The following is a 21679-nucleotide window of genomic DNA, read 5'->3' as shown; positions in this document are numbered from 1 at the left end:
TCATATTAGAGCTGAATTCAAATTCATTCATGGAGGACCAAGCTTTATGTGGAACAGTTAAGTGAATGGGCACTAGAGATAGACTGCTTGATTCAAATCTACTTACTAGCTATGTGTCCTGAGACATGTAATCTGCAGATGTGCAATAACCATACTTGCCTTGTGCTGGGAGGAGAGTTATGGTGACTAATACATGTACAATACCTTGAACAGGGCCAGGTGCATCGTAGACAGTCAGTAAGTGGTAACATATTATTGCTGCTGTTAGCAGCAGCAGTTGGTCATTGAACACTTAAATGGGAGAGGGGCAGTTAGTGGAAAGACAAACGGGACACCAATGAGATGTAAAAAAAACGAGAGATGACTGGACGCCAACCACAAACCGACAACTTGACATTGTGCCTAAAGCAGCTCAGGCCCTGCCATTCAACATCACTGTCAGCACTTTGCCAGCAGGTCGAGTGGAACAAACGGATCTAAATTAAAGGTAAGTGGCTGAGTGCGGTGGCTCATGCCTGTGATCCCGCCACTTTGGGAGGCCAAGGCGGGAGGATCACTTGAGGCCAGGAGTTCAAGACTAACCTGGGCAACATAGCAAGACCCCATCTCTACAAAAAATTTTTAAAAATTAGCTGTGGCTATGTGGTGTGCACCTGTAGTCCTAGCTACTTGAGAAGCTGAGGCAGGAGGATCACTTGAGACCGGGAGTTTAAGAATGCAGTGAGCTATGGTTGCGCCACTGCACTCCAGCCTGGGTGATGGTGCGAGACCCTGTCCCTAAAGAATAAAAAAAGGAGGCATTCATGTAAGAGCTGTGTAACCATAGCTGGTGCCTGGTCTCCACTGGTTGCTTCCTTATTACATGTACCAGGGTAGCTATTCCATGTGCCTTCTCCTTCTTTACAGTGCCATCTTCAAGTTCCAACCCTACCCCTGGCTTTCTTGCACCCTGACTCTTCTGAAATAACAGCCTACTCTTGCAGCTTTCATTTTCCACTCACTGTTTACTTGATCTTGAAAGGGACCAAACTTGTGCTCTGTCTTTCCACACTACACTAACTAGGAAAGAAAAGCAGGCAGTGAATTAAACGGTGTTAGTGCTCACACTGATACCAAAAGTATGTTATCACTGAAGGCCTCTAATAGGGCCTAAAACAACTCACTGTGATTAGGAAAGAAGCAAGAGAAATTACGTTTTAGCAGCTAACAGGTGTGCAGTATCAACCTAGTAAGTTTAGTGCTGTCACGAATAACAACACGGTACTCCATTACTGCTGCAATCTTGTAGATTCATTTCAGTGTGTGCATTTCACCCATACTGAAATGAAAACTGGAAAATCAAGAAATAATCATTATGAAGTTGGAAGTTAAGAGGAAAATGAGACCAACTGTCACTGTAAGAAAAGTGAATTGTATACCATCTGTGTGCGTGAGAGTATCTGGCTTGCTGTAAGTGCCGCTTCTTCTTCTGAGGACTCATCCGTATCCTCCTGATTGGTGAGGTTCAGGCTGGGGGTGCTACTAGAGCACTGGTACTCTTGGAGGGATGGAGTGTCCCCTTTGTCAATACTGTCTAGTGAGCGCCTGCGAACTCCCCAGTTGAAATTGTCCATACTTTCACCCTGGAAAAGCAAGACACGATTTCTAAAACCTTAAATACATGCTTCTAAATGTACTAAATGTAATATACCAGAAAAACATATACCAAGATGAAAAATACTTAATGCATCATTAAAAGCAGAGATTCAATCAGCCCTTCAATTTCTTTAAACTGTTAACATACCATCAAATATTTATATTTTAAAAGATCAAAATTATTTGGTTGATAACGTGTTTTAACTAAATAATTTTCTTGACTTTCTATCTTGTATTACTGGGGACCAATTAAATCTACTATCTAAGTCATTTCTATTCTAATATACAAACATGAATGAGACCACAAAGAAGACAAATACATCACAGATGACAACAAATAAACAATACACAACACCAGGCTGCAACTTACCTGCAGCTCCTGGTTAGCAAAAAGGAAAACACACAGAATTAGAAAAAAACGAAGACAAACATTTAAATATACACTACACTTTCGGGGCAAACTCTTTGTGATTTCTCAAACCCAAAGACTGATTCAAGCTCTGGATTAAGCTTTGTGCAGAAAGTCAACATGTGATTCAAACCTTTTTTTATGCAAAATATGCTATGAAAAAGTCAGAGACAGACACTTAAAACAACATTTCTATGATACACTTTGGCAACACAAACTTTAAGAAAATCTTCAAGATTTACAAAGGTTTAAGACTTAGTACAATGCAAAAACTGACTTCAAATACCCACATGCAGTTGACAACATACAAGGTCACAAATTATTTTAGTTGGTAGGATGGCTCTGGCTAAATTCAATGGTCATTTTTTGCTATAAAATATAATTTAAAATCAAGATCACAGCCAACAAAACATAACTGTTGCCAATTTCAAAAGGTCAAGAGGAAATATGACAAATTTCAATTTTTCCCACTTAAGGATTTATATAAGTTATGTTTCTGTTATTCTAAGCTGCTCCTCCTTTTGTAAGGATATAATCCTTACAATTTTTCTTAGGCCCTGATAAAACAAACCATATTGAGCTGGCTAGCAAAATATGTTTTTTTTTCTGTATGCCTTTACACAGGAATTGTCCAGATTAGAAGTTTTCAAACCTTTTTTTTTTTTTTAAGCAGAAGAATACTTATTTCAAATGAAATTTTAGATGGAATTCAATTGTGCAAAACTAAGAAAACCAGAGCTCCTCTGGTTGAAGGTGTACAGGAGGTTGGTCCATTGGGTCTCTGAATCCGTCCCTGCTGTTTCTGAAGATATCTTGGAAGCCCTAGGGCTCTGCATGTCAGAGTTTGAAAACCACCTTCCTTAGAACATATCATTTCAAATATTATTATGTATCAAAACACATAATGGCAATGGCCCTCAATATATATTTGGTGAGTGAACGAATATGCACTGTGGGCTTTCAAAATGAGGAGATATTTTACTATAATTTTCATTAGTGGTTAAGTTTGTTTTGTAGCAATCAAAGTATTTCCTGTTACCATGTTTTAAACAAGACTACATCCAGGTTTTAGAAAATTTGTATCACTGATTTGGCCTAATTATGGGGATACATTAGCATGCTCCACCCCAGCCCTGATTACTGTGACTTGAATTAAAGACAGAACTACAATGAACACCCTTAGTTCATTCTGACTAAGGTTCTATTAAAAGCCTTATTTATTACCACAGACATTTTAGAGCACTGATTGAACTTGAAAGCATTTACAGTTCTCTTTAAACAAAAAAGAGGCAAACAAAAAGAAAAATAACCTTACCATTACAAAAATGTCAAGAGCCTGCCTTTAGAAATCTAAATTCTGGACTGAAAAAAGCAAAGAACTACAGAAGAGTTTAGAAGCTGCTCCTGGTCTTAGGTAGGGCAGCAGGTCTCTTTAACCTATTCCACTCTGTTACTTGGTTGTGCAAGTCTGTTCTATTTCCTACCATATATTTTTTCAAATGATGAGTGTGAAACTAATTTTAGGGTGGTAACATACACTTTTTGAAAAAAAAAAAAGAATGGAAAGGAAGAGAATAGAAAATATCAGTATGCATAACAGTGAGTTTGGATGCATATTCTTGAAACTTTTATTTTTAAAGATATATATACTTGGATGTGATACAAAATATATTAACTGTGGATTAGTGTCAAAAAAAGTTTAAAGGCTTCTGCTCTGAAAGGTGCTGAATAATACTTGTTCTTGAGTTCCTGTGAACCTATACAATTGTGTCTTTGGGAAAATGTAAATGGTGGAGTATTCCATAGGAGCCTACACAGCTCCTAAGCTGACATGAAGGCATTTGCATTACTTAGAGGCACCATGGTCACATCCTCACATCTGCAGGGGGTACTGAGGCATGTTGAGGAGGGGAAACTTTACTTCCTTAAACTGGTCTTCCATGGACAATGAACAGTGTGATATGGGAGAGTGCATTACATTTCATTCCTCCACCTCACCTATTACAGCCAAAGGAAACACCCCTATAAGAAGAGCTGATGAATGTGTATGAGCTGTATATGAGTTGCATATATATATATATATATATATGAGAGTAGATGAATGTGTATGAGTTGTATTCGTATATGTACATGAGAGTTGATAAATGTGTATGAGCTGTATATGAGTTGTATATGTGTATGTATATGAGAGTTGATGAATGTGTATCAGCTCTATATGAGTAGTATATGTATATGTATATGAGAGCTGAATGTATTTGAGCTATATGAATGAGTTTTGATTCTTCAGAAAAAGATACATCAATATATGGTACATAGATACTTGGTATTAAAGCATTTTGGTCTTCTTGCATACAGATATTTGTAGCAATTTTAAAATGAAGAATTTTAAAAAAAATCTATTTGATATAAAGTTTCAGGGTTAAGAGACTGTGGTTTAGGGAACTGAGCTCAGCTACAGGAATGGATCTCTAATAGCCTAAGACAATCAGGGCAATCCTATTCTACTTACCAGAGTGGTTGTTTCAGAAAGTAGCATGTGTCCTAACTTGGGCCAATGACATGTGACAAGAAGTTTGCTAAGAGCATTTACGAAAGCAACTTCTTTACTTTTCTGAGAGCATTTCTGGATGTGACCCTCACTTCCTTCAAACACTGCTGTTTGTGGGGCTAAGATTACCCAGCAATGATGACTGTTTTGCTGCTGTCTGAGGTCAAGCTCACTTGCAGAGAAGCAGAGAGCCTAGAGAACTGCAGATAAACAGCCAGAAACTTCATTGAACCATATCTATTAAATATAAGCTCTAATTCTGAACTAGTTTTGTGGGCTAATAAATCTACTTTTTGAGTTATAAATTCCATTTAGAAAGCATCCAAATTGACATAACTACCAATATAATATAATCCAGACCAATCAATTTAGAAGAGAAATGCTTTGAGTATTAAATGAAATCAGGCATTTGAGAGAGTTACCTACATCATAAAGAAGAAAGTGATTCAGAATGTCAAAGAAGGAATCTCAGTCATTTGCCAAAGGGAAGAGTTCTAGAAAGCCAAACCCTTTGTGATAGTCAATTTAGTGGTAAGTGCAACTTTCTTTAAAGTTGTCCTTAATCAATTTTCATATAAATTTTTACCATTTGGCTGCATATTAGTTTATAAGACAAATTATGCAAAACATTTAAGTCTAAGCATACCCTGAAAATGATTTTGAAGAAATCCATTTTTTAATTTTATATTTTTAAAGATAAAGATGAAAAATGGAATGTTTCTTTTTTATCTCAGACTTATTCTGCTGTTGACTAATTGTGGTAATCAAATTTAGTTCCTAATTGAGATTTTTACCTTTTTGACCTTACACTGACCTCAATAAGATCCTCTGATCAAATCCTTAATTCTCATACAACTGTTCTATAAATATTAACAGAGAAAGCCCACATCCTTACCTCTGCATCTTCCAGTTCAACATCTAAAAAGTCAAAATCCTTAAAAACACCAAACTGTTGTTCACTGCTATTATCTTCCACAGCTACTTCTTCCTCTTGAATTATGTCTTCTGTTGTAGAAATCAGGCTAGTCTGTTGGTCACCGACTTCTAAATCCTCATTAGAAGAAAATACAACCTGATGAACGAAAAAAAAAAAAAAAAAAGTCCATCCATCAGCTTTGTCACTCTGCATATGAGATATCAGTACCCCAAAGCCACTGCAGACCTCATTCTTCAATGCATTCAGAGCTTAAATTTGGTCTTCATGTTTAACTAGTTGAACACCCAGTTAGCAACACTAGTTGCTACACTAGTTGGTTGCCAGGTGTCACAAGAGACAAGAAATCTTTTTTTCATTCTGAGTTAATACCGTAAGTAAGGTAAATTAGAAAAGGCAAGAAAGGAGACAGATCAGTTCTTCATGGAATAACATGATATTTAAGACCTTGACACAAGCCTTCAGGATTACTCACTGATGGGTTCTTTGGAAGGCCAGATTCTGGACCACAGAGAGAAAGCACATTCATTAGCTTTTCTCTTGTTCTTCGCTAAAGAAAAGAAAAATTAAAATGTTAGGACTACTGATAAAATAAGACAAATTCTCAAGTTTTCATATATATAACAAAACTGATTCTTCTATGAATGTTCCATTTTGATATTCTTTATGTACCTGTGATAACTGTGGCCTTTTCCAACTAACAGGAACCAAGGCGTTAGAATTAGAACCAGAAGAAGTTGAGGAAGTACTTCTAGTGACAGCAATAACTTTTGGTTTCCCATTTCTTCCAGCTGCACTGTGCTGATCACCGTATTTGTTTCCAATAATTGGTGTCTACACAGAAACAAAATGTCAGTGTTTGGCTCAAATATTTCAACATAGAAGAAACTTAAAAGGGTTAACAGTGCACCTATAATATTTTTTACAAACAAAAAAACAACATGAGGAGAGAAATTACTTTGCATGAGGTAGATGTTAACAAAGATCAAAGGTAATGATATATACATTTTTAATCAAGAGGCTTTATTAGAAATAATAATTTTACACCTGAGGTTATCAGAAAGCTTATTCCTATTTTAAATATAATCTGCATTCTTTAAAAACCACCACCTCCACCTTTCCCCATCACGATTATAAAATATACCCAAGACTCAGAAAATATAAAAAAGATTTATATTTTAAATATAAAATCATCTGTTTTCTTACCACTCAGACTTAATATTTGTTAAATTTTGGCGCTTTTTCAATGCATATTGTTAAGTATGCCTCAGCAATGTGGTTTAGCAAATACTGAAGATAAGTAACAAAAGAGGAACATTTCCATGTAGATTCTTACTACAAATCTGATGTGTAATACTTCCAAAATTTATTTCAGTAAAAATTCTATGATAATCAAAAACTCATTTATATTTGACTTTGTAAAGTGTTTTAAATTTGCATTTGAAAATAAAATTCAAGTTCATCTGCATGTCGTACGAGTCCCTTTATACTCAACTGATCATCCTTCTTCTCCCTAGCCTCAAATACGACCACTTCCCCCTCTCTGAACTTCACACAGCAGCAAAACTGAGCTTGCTCTTGTTTTCCAAACATACCATGCTCTTTTATAGACCCATGTTTTAGCTTATGTTGCTCCTTTGCATGGAATATCCACTAAGTAAACTTCTAATCATCTTTTAGTGATGACTCCAGACTTCTAAGGAGGCCTTCTCTTCTACCACCACCTCTGTGTAATCAAACTTGGACAGTTAACATGCTGACTGTAAACTGTTTATGTGCCTGACTTCCCTACTACACATGTATCCATTGGACCATGTGTGATTGCCTCTATATCTCTGGTATATCTCCAGTGCCTATGCATGGCAGGTACTGAGGAATTTTTGATGAAACAAACTGAAATTAAGTATACAAAATGTTTTGAGAATTTGCATCACTGCTTCAAATAACATAATTAAGTTATACGATCAATTTCTGAATCAGAAGGAAAAGAAAAGCCAAGCTTCTCTATCATATTCCCATGCTATTATACATACATCTTGCTAGAAATTCTCAGATATTATTAACTAAAAAATTAGTAACAAATATGCTTTCTATATAAAAAAATAAAGTTTAGGATAAATTCTAATGCCAAGATTAAACTGCAATAAAACATTTATCTATATAATTCTAATCAACAAAAAAGTAAGTAGAGCTTCAATTTTTAATCTTTCTCAACCTTACAATACTTGATCGATAACTTCCTTCTTGAAAAGCTCCTCCCTTGGTTTCTGAAAGACCGTTTCAATGGCACCAAGGCACCAAGAGTGGGCTCAGGTGTCAGAGGGAAAAAAAATTGGGACTCTCAGCAACGATGAAAAATCTTTAAATGAGATTTTTATTAATATGCAGCATAGCCAGGCTCCAGGGTTCCTTCCAGACTGGTGGCCCCTGCTTCTGTCTAGTCCTGAAATATCCAGTTTCTCAGGTTTCCTTTAGTTGTTGCCTTCTGTTCTTTTTAGTTTTCCTTCCATGGTTTCAGCCATCCACTTACACAAGACTGAAACCCTTAATTTGTTACTTCCACCCAAGTTTTCCTCTAAAACTTCAGATCCCAAAATTTAATTGACCACCAGGCACCTCCTTTAGTATGTTTCTGGGTCACTTCTGAGTCAACATGTCCAAGACGGAACTCATTGCCCTCTCCTTCCTTGCTATAAGATCTGTTCCTGCAATTCCACTCTCTTGAATGGTGCAACATTCATCTACCTGTCAAGGCCATTCATCAAATCCTTGATACCTCTTCCCCACTTTCCCATTAAATCCCATCAGTTACTTCCTTGGTCTTTTTGTAAACCATCTCTCTTCCTTCTTCATTATCCCTGCAATTGTCTTGGGACAGTCCCACATTATCTTTTGCCCAAATTCTTCTAACAGATTCCTTACCAACTGTCCTCTCCTCCTCCCTGCTCTATTTTCTATGCTATGGCTAGAGTGATCCTCCTAAAACACAAACCCTAATATGCCAACTAAAAATCCTTTAAGAGCTCCTGCTGGTTTAGATAAAACCAGCTTGTTACTATGAAATGCAAGATCCCCATGAGCTTGCCCCTTCCTATGCCTTCAGCCTCATCTGTCATCACACTCTAGTTGCATTTTTTTGAACTCTGTGACCAAGGTATGCTGTAATACTTGGAAGTGTCCAGAACACCACTCTTTCTCATACTTACAAGCCTTCATTCACACATTCTCCATTTCTTTGCATTTAACCTACCCTCCCCAAACTGCCATAGGTGCCTGTCTAGGATTACTTGTCTTTCAACATTCAGCTCAGATGTTGACTCCTTTCTGAAACCACTCCTTTAGATGGATGCTACATATTCCCCGAGCACTTTTAATTTATTCCAGCCGAGTGTTGATCACAATGTTTAGTTGTTAAGCTAAACACTGTTGGGAAGCTAAGTTGTGACGTTTCTTTTAGATGGGGAATATACAGTCTGTTTCCCTAACAGACAGTAAGCTTTCTAACAGTAGGCCTTCCCCCAAACCCCACTTTGTTGTTCATAACAGCTATCATATTGTCTAACACTGGGTATGAGCTCAATCAATGTTTGTTAAATGAAAGAATGAATAAATAAAAGAAAATTCCTAGTAGAGTACCTTCATCAATTTCTAAGCATCTTACCTCAGATATATCAAAATGAAAATCTAAGGTCTTCCCAGGCAACTCCTTAGAAACATTATTAAAAATTTTAGTGAAGGATATTTCAGGAGAACCTGTATCTCCTCCATAGGTCTTGGGGATATCACTGGGTACGACAAGACTCGCAGAGCGTGACACCACCAGCTTTAATATGTTAAGGGCTTCCTTCCAGTAAGGACTCTGGTTTAAAAAATAATTGACACGTAAAAGTTACAAATGCACATTCAACTAATAACAATTTACTGTACACCATGAAAATATTATTTCTACAAAAATGCTTGTAAAAATTACTCATTTTTAAGATCCTTAATGAAAGGTCTGAGTTACAAAAGGAAAGAAAACACAAGTTATTATTTGTACTGTTAGATTTATCAGATACCGTACGTGTAATAATGCTACCCAACTGAAATATCTTGCTTTTCTCCCAATAAGTGCTTTGTAGTTATCATTAATTTGGACAGACTAATATAGTAACTTGGCAGTAGTAATAAACAAAAGATTTGTATATACATCAACTTTTAGGTGAATGAAGTTTATAGCTTTGAGACTCTAAAATTTAAGTATTTTAAGACTTTGCAGATAAAAATTTTTTAACAAATACCTTCCTTTTTAGACATAAAGATATTAAAATACTAAAATACAGTTAAGACTTTTTTTCTTGATGGCCCAGGCCCCAAATACTGACAGTAGATACCATGCTAAAGTGATGTTCTCAGGGATTACTGAGTTGTGTAGGGTGAGGTTTTTTTTCCCTACATATTTTGGCTATTTAAAAAAAATTTTTCTGCTTGACTTAGTTTTGTATATTCCTACCAATAAAATCTAGGGATGATCTATGAGATAGATGTACATGTAGAGAAGAGTCAATGTTGATAAAGAATTTATGGTATCTTTCTTTTACCACCCACTGAAAAGGATACATAGAAAAAACTACTTCTTATTTAGGATACCAAAAATCACATCTCAACCTTGTATTATATTATACATATTCTTTCACAGCTGATATCTGAGGAAAGAAAAATAACCATTAAGACACCAAAAAAAGGAAGTGAAAAATCTCTGGCAGAACTGGGCTATCCAACTGAGTTCATAACATCTTGCTATGAAGACACCTAAAACACAAAATACTTGATAATAAAAAGGTCTACATGACACTGTGACATTTTAAGAACAGCACTGTAAAAAGTAGTTTAAAGGCCAGAAGCAGTGGCTCACACCTGTAATCCCAGTACTTTGGGAGGTCAATGCGGCAGATCACCTGAGGTCAAGAGTTTGAGACCGGCCTGGCCAATGTGGTAAAACCCCATCTCCCCTAAAAATACAAAAATCAGCTAGGCATGGTGGCATGTGCCTCTAATTCCAGCTACTTGGGAGGCTAAGGCAGGACAATCCTTGAACCCAGGAGGCGGAGGTTGGAGTGAGCCAAGATCACACCTCGGCACTTTAGCCTGGGCAACAGAGTGAGACTCCATCTCAAAAAAAAAACAAAACAAAAATAAAAAAAAGTTTATATTTAACATAATCATGACCAAGTAGAAATAATGATCACTTTTTTCTGACAGAAATAATTACTATCTCTGGGCATCATGAAATGCTAAACTTTAGGATGTTTTCATAAATTATATTGCTGGTTGTGTTTAAACGTAAAAGATTATCAATAATTCAATTCTGTGAAATATTCAGTTGTTTAATAGAGCACAAGCCAGCCGCTGTGATGAGCCATCAGCTAAACATGATCTTGATTCACACATTTACAAGGAAATCTGGAAAAAAAATTAAGTCAACATTTTAAAATCAGGAGATTTTACAGAAAAAGGTAGATTTCCAGCTTCTCTTAAAATGAGAAGTCTGGCCACACTGGACCTATATTCTAACATGAAAACCACCAGGGGAAGCTAAGTTGTGTTGCTTCTTTGAGATGGAGAGTGTGCAGTTCACTTAGCCACAAATCTATGCTCCTTCTGGTTACCTGCTTGTCCACTGGCAAGTTGAGCTTGTGGTTCTGAACATAATAAATGTACCTATGGTTCATAAGGTAGTAAATTCAATGTGGTATATGTTTCTATGTGAAATATAGCAAATATTTTATAAGTTTTTTTCTTTAAGGTTTAAGAAGAAAAGAAATCTGCTTTAGAAAGAGATATAATTGCTATCTGGTAAAGCCTCACTCATTGAAGGGTAAGCCACAAGATAAACAGGGCCACCAGAAAATCTTCCGTTTTTTGGATATCGGCCATCACTGATTTTCAAGGGAATGTTAGAGGTAATCTGGATTACATAACTGAATCACTGAAAACATTTTAATACAGTTTTATTGCTTTCAGATATAAACTAGAATAAATTCCTTGCCAGCTAAGTATATCCCATTCTAAGTTTTGCTCTAGTGAATGCAAACATAACTGGAGTATAAACACAACATATTAATCTATTAAGGTTGTTAATGAGCTTGTTCTCTTTGGTGAGTTGTATCCATCCTACTGATCTGCTCAGCAATGACTTTCTTAACTGCTAGCTCAAACTGACAGCTTAACTGAATTTCAAAGGTGAAATTTGAAATTCAGTTAAGACCAGGCCGACTTGTCATCATTTACATTTAAATCAAGTTTAATTTTCCACTTTTTAAATATCTGGCACTTTTTATCAGACACACAAAAAAATCTTTAAAATGCAAACTCTTCAAGGAGGTTTTCTGTTTCTAAAAGTAGTGTATACCTACTATGTAGAATCTCGTTAAAACAGAAAGGTGTGAAGAAAGAAAGAACAATGAGGCCAGGTGCAGTGGCTCATGCCTGTAATCCCAGCACTTTGGGAGGCTGAGGTGGGCAGATTACCTGAGGTCAGGAGTTCAAGACCAGCCTGGCCAACATGGCGAAGCCTATCTCTACTAAAAATACAAAAATTAGCTGGGTGTGGTGGTACACGCCTGTAATCCCAGCTACTTGGGAAGCTGAGGCAGGAGACTCGCTTGAATCCAGGAGGCAAAGGCTGCAGTGAGCCAAGACTGCGCCACTGCACTCCAGCCTGAGCAACAGAGCAAGACTCCATCTCAAAACAAAAACAAGAACAACCAATGAGTCACAGTCCTAATTGCCAGAGTTTTGACTGCTGCAATGTGAATATGCATTCCTTCCAGTCATTACAGAACATTATAGAAATTGTTAATATGAAAACTAGAAATCATACTAATTCAGATTCTGGTTTTTGTCACTTATATTGAGAACATTTTGCATACTACAAATATCCTGAAAACATTATTTATGGTTGAACCACTTCCCTATTCTTCAACACTTAAGGCATTTCCAATATTGTGTGATTATAAATCATTTTGAGATGAACAATGTTATATGTAAGTTTTGTGGTCACTCACCTGTACGTATTTGCCAATAATCTTTATGATCTCCAGATTAAACTGCTTGGCTGGGGCTGCAGACAGGTCAATATGACTCAATAGACTATAAATAATCTGTAGTAATGACTGCTGCATACTGGACAATCCTTTTTCTAATAGCTAAAAATAATATTAAAAGTAATATTAAAGTATACTTTAATCAGGTTGAATAAAAACTCAATATTTACATTTAAGAGGCGGAAAAACATAGACTTAGTCTATGAGTTTACAGTTAGGTGAATTAGAAATCTAGAGACTAATAAAGTGAAAGGCAGTGTCTATTACTGTTATTTTTCCTTGGTTCAGAAAGCAGAATTAGACCATAACTTTTCATCTAAATCATGGTGTTTTATTTCCTTAACTAATTTAATAGGTATTACTTTATTATAAACTGACAAACATTTTCAGTGACTAGGAATCTCTTGCTTTTAACTTCTTCTTTGTGCCTATCTACTTAGTAATTTACTTTTCTGGGCATAAAGATACTTCTTAGGCATCAAATAAATATTAACTTTTTGTGCTATTCTAGGGTTACTTTATCATCCATTTTTTGCTTCCTATTTTAGATAGGAAGCAAATATATCATAAAAGTTAAAACTTTTCGAAAAGAAATACTTTTGTATGCTATAATTATTATTCTAGAAAAGATTTCTAAGCTAGAACCTAATTTTGTAAAACTAAAAATTATAACCATTCTCTATGATCAGGACCACTAAAAACTCATTTTCCATTTTTAATTAGGTAAAGTGTATATTATTTTGAGTTTCATGTGACTTAAGGACAGTAAATAAGGATATAAACACTGGACATGGAAAAAAAACCCACCTTTATAAAAACTTCTTTTACACTTGAAAGGAAGTACTTACATTTTTATCTTAAAAAATTGTTAACTATATTGACTCTCAGACAATTTGAGTATCAGTTAATACCACTGCTGCTTCTGCAAATAAATCCACTTGATAAGGTGCCACAGAATAGTTAAAAAAAATTTATATATATATATATATAGTAAATAAGAAAATATTTTAGGTAAATTTACCTCTGCAAGATAAGTCACAAGATTAAACGTTGTATCTGAGAAGGAGTCATGCAGGTATCTGCACACGACATTGATCCAGTTAGAACAGTCTCTGGAATATGTGTGTGTACTGTACAAACTCATCATGTGTGCCAGATTGACAAGTGTTGGGCATTTTTCTTCTGCACAAACCTAGAAAACAAATAAAATTATTTCATTCACCTAAAATAAAGACACAAGTTTAACTTGATTTTATGCTAAATGTATTTGCTTAATGAAATAATTTAGATGTATGTTGGTTTTAATGCATTTTACTTCAATACGTTAGAAAAGTGAAATGAGAAAAACGCACAAGGCATTCTTCAGAGACTAGTAAGAGATAATATAGAAAGAGGATTAATGTCTTTGTGGGTACTAAATAGTATGGCCTTCTTCAGTCTGAAGATCTGTAAACTGTCTCTGGCAGAAACCATGTACGGTTTCTGTGAACTCGGGACATCATTTTGGAATTGTTTTGTCAAATCCAGGATGGATCAGTGCACAAGCACCTACACAGGCAGACACAACTAGGGAATTCTCAGGGAGGTTCCGAACTGCTGTGACTGGGAGGAAATGCTTCAGCCTCCAGCTGTGTCTGGGGTATCTCAGTAGAGCAGTCAGTTGCAAACAGCCTCAACATGTGTGACATAGTCACAGGACATCATTGGGGCTCTGATAAAATTTGGAGTCCAGAATCTCCAATGGATGACTATCTGCATGGTGGACCCCAAACTGCTTTTCAGGAAATCACCTAAAGCTGCTCTAAGATCCTGGGTCAATCTTTTAGAGGCTACTCCAAAATGTACTGACTCTCAAGTTTGTTTGATACAGTGTTAAAGAATCTGAACCAACTAATGTTTGGGGGGAATTTTACTGACCTAATGCACTTCTTAGTCTGTTTGTTTCCTGGGTTATTGGTGAGGATGTTCCCTGGCCTCTCCCAGGGGATACCTGAGCTGTGCAGAACTGGAAAAGGGCCATGCTACTCTTACATACCAATCTGTCATAAAAGGCTAGCCTCCTTGCCATTTCTGCTTTTAGTTTGCCTTCTCCTTGTTCTTCTATCTTATTGATGTTTTGTATGTGTTTTTACAACTACCTACAGCATTTGGTAAGGAAGCTGTCCTTTTAAATATATACATCTTCAACTTTCAAATGAATATCACTAATTTTGGTAATTCAGAAGATGTTTAATAGGCTTGGAGTGCCTCAAATTCATCATTTGGACACTACCATAGAACAAGCACAAAATATAAAGGTTATGCAACGTCATGCATAGACTATTAACCCAGTAGTACCTGGGAAGTTATTTTATAAAATCATTAAAACCAGCTGATTTCATGCAGTAGTCTTTTACCCATAAAACAGACACCAGAAAGAAAAAGAAAAAATGGGTTAGTATTTCTTATTTGCATTTCAAAATATAATAATTTAACATATTATTAAAAATCACATAATTTTATAACTTCACAATTTGTTAAATTCTTTAAAACATAAAAAACTTTCCTGAAGAATAAAACATTCTTAGAGAATTCTTATATTCTTAAATAATTGTTTTAAGGAATGAGTTTAAAAAACCTATTTTTTGAAAAGGGAGAAAATTCCTTGGAATATATACTGTGGAATTTAATAATAGAACAAGTGACAGAACAAATAGAACAAAATTTAATAATAGAACAAAATTCCAAAATTCATCTGGAATTTTTGAAATGCCAGGTTAAAATATGATCCAAAAAGAGTGTTTTATAACTAACTTTTTTAGCATACTATTTTTGCCATAATGAATCACTAAAGAGAAAAATATTTGTCCTAAGTGTTGCCTCATTTTGAAATTCTGTGCTCTCCAAAGGCACAAACAGTAGAACTAGGGATATTTGCATAACGAAGGAGCACATAATGGCAGAAAATTACTCTTGACAGTTATAAGTGAGAGAGTAATTAAGGAACCAATTTAATTCACATCCTGCAGGTTGCTAAAAGCATACAGAGAGGGAACCTTTGTGTGCTGTCCAACAGGAAGAAAACAGACTTAAGAACAATTTATGAATCACAGAAGACCATATCTGATTTCTTAAAAACATAAAAGAAATTTGGGAATTTCCATGGCCCTACTGTGGTCATGATATCAGCAGCTCGATATTCAAGGAGCTATAACATCCTTTAGGCTAGGAGGCGACACTCCTTAGTTATCCCAGCATTTAGCAGGCAGTAATCATTTAACGCATTCCAGTTGCTACTTTTAAATGCTTCTACTTTCCTTTTTAGGGGATTTATGCCTTTTGTTTTCTTGAAACCCCCAAGTAAACCAATATACATTTCCCCCCTTATATTTGCTTTCCAACCCCTCATATAGGGCAAAAAACTTCGTTTACACAAATTTTCTAATCATGTGTCATTAAAATATTAAAATGAAAGTTTCTTTAATAAATTCTGTATTACTATTAGACTTTATTAATGCAAATACAAGCAGTTGGTTTTAGATGAGTAATCATTTCCAAAAGGCAATATTTCTAATAGTCATAATTTTCACCCTCTCTTGATATTTAATGTTCTATTGGATTAGTTTAATAAAAACCAAGAATAAAAGACAACTTTTGGCTTATTTCCTCCCACCACCATTTCTATTAAAGAAATGAAGATGTTTCCATTAGCTAAAATAATAGCTCTTCTAAAATATATGCTTTTAGAATAATTGTATTAAGAACTTTTCCCTATCTAATTTTTTTAGAAATTTAATTGGGGATGGTGTTAAGGGCATATTTTATTAAATATTTTCATATCATTTATTAAATGTTATTTATCAAGATGTGAAAAGGTTCTTACTCTTACTACTGCTAATGGGATTCACTGGGTTGCCAGTATTTTCTTTCTTTACTATGCTGGCACCTGGAGATAAATGTGCACTTAGCAGTGCTGCAACCTGGGCCATGGAAAGGTGGGGGTTTTATTTGGCTTCCTGCACGCTTGCTCTTTCTCCTTGCTGTGCTACTTGTTAATCAAATCTCAGCTTTTTTTAAAAAAATTGCTTACATAAAAAGCTTTTTCTGGGGATTTTATTTGCTTGTTCTCTTCTGTAGAAAACTTCCTTTTTTTTTTTTTCCTCCCAGTACTTTAGCCAAGTTCTCTTACTTATCGTCCTATTCACTCACCTCCCCAAGTTCACCAGATTTCCTATTATATGTATGCTACCTGTAAATTTATATAACTCCCTCTTAGAACTGTTCGTATTTTCAGTCTGAAAAGCCTTTTTTCCTCCAGACTCAATGACTGACCGAAAAAAGTTATGAATTATATTTAAGCAAAAGGCAGGCTGTTTGAGAGTTCCTTATTGTTCTTGAGAGGGGACTACTAAAAATATAAAATGTCAAAATCACAATCTTTTAACATTAAAGTTAAGAGCTATAATACTTTTAAGCAGATGTGAACAGATGATTTACAAAAAAAAATAAAATGTCAAAATCACATTCTTCTAACATTAAGGTTAAGAGTCATAATACTTTTGAACAAATGTTAACAGATGATTTACAAATAGCTACATTACTGCTTCTAAAACAGCATGATTTTTGAAGGTAAAAGAGCCAAATAAGGAAGAAAAAAAGAATGGAGTAGAGAAAGATGAAGAGAAAGAGTGTTAAAAGGAAAAAAGGCAAACAAAAAGGGACAGAGAACTTCCCAAATCCTAAAATATATTATGCCCTCTTCTTCCTCAGAACCTCTGCATCTATAATTTCTTCTGCCTAGAAAACTTCAAACCCTGAACCCCTCTTTGCCTCTCATCCAGGGATCTTACTTGGGTTATTCCTATCCATTCTTTGATAGTGATCTAAGTCAGCTTAGATATCACTTCCTCTAGCAAGACTTCTGTTTTGTGTGCTCCTTGAGTATTCTGCCCCCCATACTCCCCCCGCCCTGATAAAATACCAAATCAGACTCTCTGGTTACTGTCTACTTACTTGACTGCATTCCCCATGATAAAGTACACTATCTACTTTGTTTAACATGTATTTGTAGCATCTAACCCAGTGCTTAGTAAATATTTATTTGGTAATGAATAAGCGAATGAATGAGAGACAGACAGAGAGGCAAAAGTAGGGAAAAAGAGCAGAAAAAGACTCAGACTCAGAGGAGTGTTACTCTAATTAAATAATTTTATTTACTGTCATTTGAGCAGTTGTAACTTACACCATTACTATGCAAGTCCTTTATGTGCATAAAAATAAAAATTTAAATGCAAAATTCATATGGGCAGTGACATTAAAAGGATTTTTAAGAGATTTCCCCCTTCTTTAACATAGACTACAAAATAATTTCCCTATAGTGTTATCTTTCAGCATAACATTTGCTTACCTTTGCTATTCGACTAGCTGTTTCTTTGCAAAACTGAGTTGGGCTGTCAAAATGCTGGATTAAGTGAGGCAATAAGCAAAGGATGTTAAGAGGAAAGCCTATCAAAACAAAAAAAAAGCAAACAATAACCAATTTTATTGCACATTATTTTAAAAGTTAAAGTTTTTTTTAGATGGTTCACAGAAACCATTTTCTTTTCATTTCCTGGGATACTCAATCTTCTAATTCTTTTTTGGCATTCACCAAATAATTTAAGCTACCTAGCGTATAAAAACTATGACTATTTGCAGAAAAGCAGAAATTAGTAGATTTCAAAACAAATGATTAGTTTACATTTCACTACATAAAATGCAAAGTGCTGGTGCAATTATATTAACATCACCTGACAATTGGGAAGGATCCACCAATGTATGTTTGGAGACAGAAATGAGTTTACTGAGGAGGTGCACGGTCATTTCTTGTGTAGATGCTGAGGTAAAACCCTTAAGGAAGAGCTGCTGAAGTCCTGGAAAATTAGTCCATTTCAGTTTGCTTTGTACATTTTCAATCTTCTCTCGACTCTCTGATTTATCCAAAGGCAAATGGATAAGCAGTTTGTTGAGAAGCCTGAGAGCCAGGAGGTATTCATATTCATAATCTGATTCTAATAAAGATGCTGCTATCCAAAAAATGGTGGCCATCAAGTTGGTAGGCTCAGTAGTGGACTGCACATCATACATTCCTTTCTCTCTTAGAGAGGAAAGGCTTCTAGTCCTTGCTAAACTACTGTTATGGTTTATCCGTCCATCCATTATATCCAGTGTGTTACTCCGCCGCCGGTCACCTCGTCGGTCACCAATCAAACTTAATCTCAAAGAGTTACTTCTTGCATTACTGTTATATCCCAAATAACTGCTATTATTAATGGGACTTGTGCTTAGATTGAGTTGTCCAGTGCTTTTCCTGTTAGCTGCATACTTGTTTCCCATTATAAGATCATGATATGAGGTTCTTAAAAAAGAAAGAAAAATAGATGAATGCATACCCAGTCACTTCTTTTGCTAAATTAATTTTACTTCTGAAAACACTGAAAAATAGTAACTGGTACCAGAAAAATCATTTTTCAGTATACCTGACTTTGTTGAATCAAATTTCAGTTTTGCCTCCAAATTCAAACAAAATGTACAACAGTACCTTTTCTCCTGTGGCTAACAGTTTCCTTTGAGTTGAGATGAGGCTCTATTTGCTGAGAAAATTCTGCTACAGAATTCAACGTTAACAACATTCAGCTCTGAGATTTAGGCATACATTAAGTTCAAAGCTGACTTCATTTGTCTTATCCTCAAACATGATGGTCCTCATGTCCCTATTTCTGTCAATGATACTCTCTTTTCAAAAGAACTAAGCTCAAAAATTTTTGATTTCTCCTCCTCCCTCACATCCAATTTTTATTAAGAAAATATTGACTGAATGCTTTTTATGTTTGCCAGCTGTACAGAAAAGGAAGGAATGTTAGACAAGTCTTTTGAAAGAGGAGATAGATATGTAAATGGATAAATTTATAGCTCGCTAATTGCTATTATTAAAATATGAAAAAATCACTGTGAGAACCCAAAGGATGGAATAATCAGCACTATCCTGAGGGAGTTAGAAATGCTTAGCTAGGAAGTGACATTTGGGACGGGACTTGAAGGACTAATCAATTCTGGGCTTGCAAGGCAGAGAAACTGGGGAGAGAGGCTGCTGCAGGGAGAAGGAACAATATGTGAAAGGTGGGAGAGCCCTAAGGCTCCCAGGCAGCTGGGGAAGCAATAGGATGCTGAATGTGGCAGGAATGAAGTGGCGCAGCAGAAAAATCTCTAACCAGCACATTAGAAGAAGAACAGCACTGCTAAAATCAACACTTGGATTTTTCACAAGTCCTCACTGTCTGTGGCCCATCTCCCACAGAATGGTAATCCATATAATTTGGGTGGTATTGTGCTTACTAACAATATAAGAATTTAAAAAGTTAGAGCTATATGTAGTTAACTATTCAAGTTCTCTATATATTAGGTTGCCTGGTTTAAATTCTTACTGAGAAAGGGCAGAAAGAAGATCATAATGCTTCATGGTTTCAGCCAAAGTATCAATTGCAGATTCCAATGTGAGAAGAAGCTCAATCACAAATCCCTGGAGGGAAAAAGGCAGATTTTAATTAATTATGCTCTGGAATAAAGAAACTGCAATGGACTTCCTAATGGGATTTTAAAATAGAACAAACTCTATGTTACTTTACAAAATGATTAAACTCTTGACAACATGATCTTGCTGATTGATGCAAACTCATCAAATTAATAGTGTATAAATTGATTGTAATGGTGCCACAATTTACTCAAAATTGCTCAGGTCAGAAATCTAGGAACCATACTTGTTTCTTTCACATCTAAACTGAATCCTCCAGCAAGTCTTGAAAATATTACTTTTGTTTGTTTGTTTGTTATTTGAGACATAGTCGTGCTCTATTGCCCAGGCTGGAGTGCAGTGGTGCAATCTTGGCTCACTGCAACCTCTGCCTGCCGGATTCAAATGATTCTCCTGCCTCAGCCTCCCAAGCAGCTGGGACTACAGGTATGTGCCTGCACACCTAGCTAATTTTTGTATTTTTAGTAGAGACAGGTTTCGCCATGTTGGCCAGGGTGGTCTCTAACTCTTGACCTCGGGTCCACCGGTTTCAGCCTCCCAAAGTGCTGGGATGATAGGTGTGAGCCACTGTGCCTGACCGAAAATATCACTTTTAAAATACACACTAAAAATCTGACCACTTTCCTTTACCTCCATAACTTCCCTTAATCTAAGCTACCACCATTTCAGCTGGACTCTTAACCTCCTAACCTCTCTTGCCTCCACTCTTGCCCTCCCTACAGATTTCACCCCAATGTCAGAATGAGTTTTTTAAAAAACAAATCACATCCATCACCTTCCTTCCCTCAAAATGTCTGAGTAGTTTCCCATCAATTCAGAGTGAAGTCCTGCCTCTCACCAAGGCTTACTAGGCCTTACATGATTTGAGCCTTCCTACCTCATCAATTTCCTGCTACATATCCTGCAATGTATTCTAGCGACACTGATTTTCTTGACGTTCCTCAGAAAAGCCCTACTGCTTCTGCTTCAGGGTCTTTGCACTTGCTAGTCCTATCTTCCTATGCCTGAAATGTTCTTCCCCAGATCATAACAGAAACTACTTCATTTCAGTATCTCTTTAAAAATCACCTTCTCAGATGGACTATCATATGTAAAACAATTCCTTCTCCTTTAATCTTATGATCTTACTATTTTCACAACATTATCAGTAGGATAAATTATGTTATGTATAATTGGAAGACTAAAGGTTTGTTTCCTTCAATAGAATATGAGCTCTAGAATGTCACGAACTTTGTCTCATTCATCACTGTATCCCTGATATTTATAACAGTGTTAATAAAACCATTTGTCTGTACAAACTGAAGTTCTCTAGTTCAATAGTTCACTTATCTTAAAAAATAAAATTCAATGTTCCACTTTACATTTAAATTTAACTTCCTATCATTTTTACCTTGTGATCATCCCAGGTTAATATCTGGAGGGGGGGCGCTGTGTGAGTGGGTGAGTGTAAAGCTTTTTCTGATAGGCACTAGAACAGTCGATTTAATTAGTAGGTTATTAGATATAAATTATAAAATTA

The 21679-nt window shown here is 35.7% G+C and overlaps 1 protein-coding gene across 19 annotated transcripts in view; it reads right to left on the bottom strand.

Moving 5' to 3' along the window:
* The window catches only part of FRYL (FRY like transcription coactivator), a 287021-nt gene that overhangs the window by 29834 nt on the left and 235508 nt on the right, over positions 1–21679 (bottom strand). For all 19 annotated transcript variants that reach the window (XM_050790052.1, XM_050790064.1, XM_050790057.1 and 16 more), the window contains 10 exons: positions 20054–20148; positions 18380–18987; positions 17998–18095; positions 13633–13803; positions 12573–12713; positions 9188–9385; positions 6199–6360; positions 6002–6076; positions 5488–5664; positions 1419–1622 (listed from right to left, as the gene is read on the bottom strand). In XM_050790052.1, the coding sequence (XP_050646009.1) occupies positions 1419–1622; positions 5488–5664; positions 6002–6076; positions 6199–6360; positions 9188–9385; positions 12573–12713; positions 13633–13803; positions 17998–18095; positions 18380–18987; positions 20054–20148 (1929 nt within the window). The remainder of the gene's footprint in view (positions 1–1418; positions 1623–5487; positions 5665–6001; positions 6077–6198; positions 6361–9187; positions 9386–12572; positions 12714–13632; positions 13804–17997; positions 18096–18379; positions 18988–20053; positions 20149–21679) is intronic.

Source organism: Macaca thibetana, chromosome 5, assembly GCF_024542745.1.
Source record: "Macaca thibetana thibetana isolate TM-01 chromosome 5, ASM2454274v1, whole genome shotgun sequence".
NCBI classification, from domain to species: domain Eukaryota; kingdom Metazoa; phylum Chordata; class Mammalia; order Primates; family Cercopithecidae; genus Macaca; species Macaca thibetana.
This window is presented reverse-complemented; position numbering and strand designations above follow the sequence as displayed.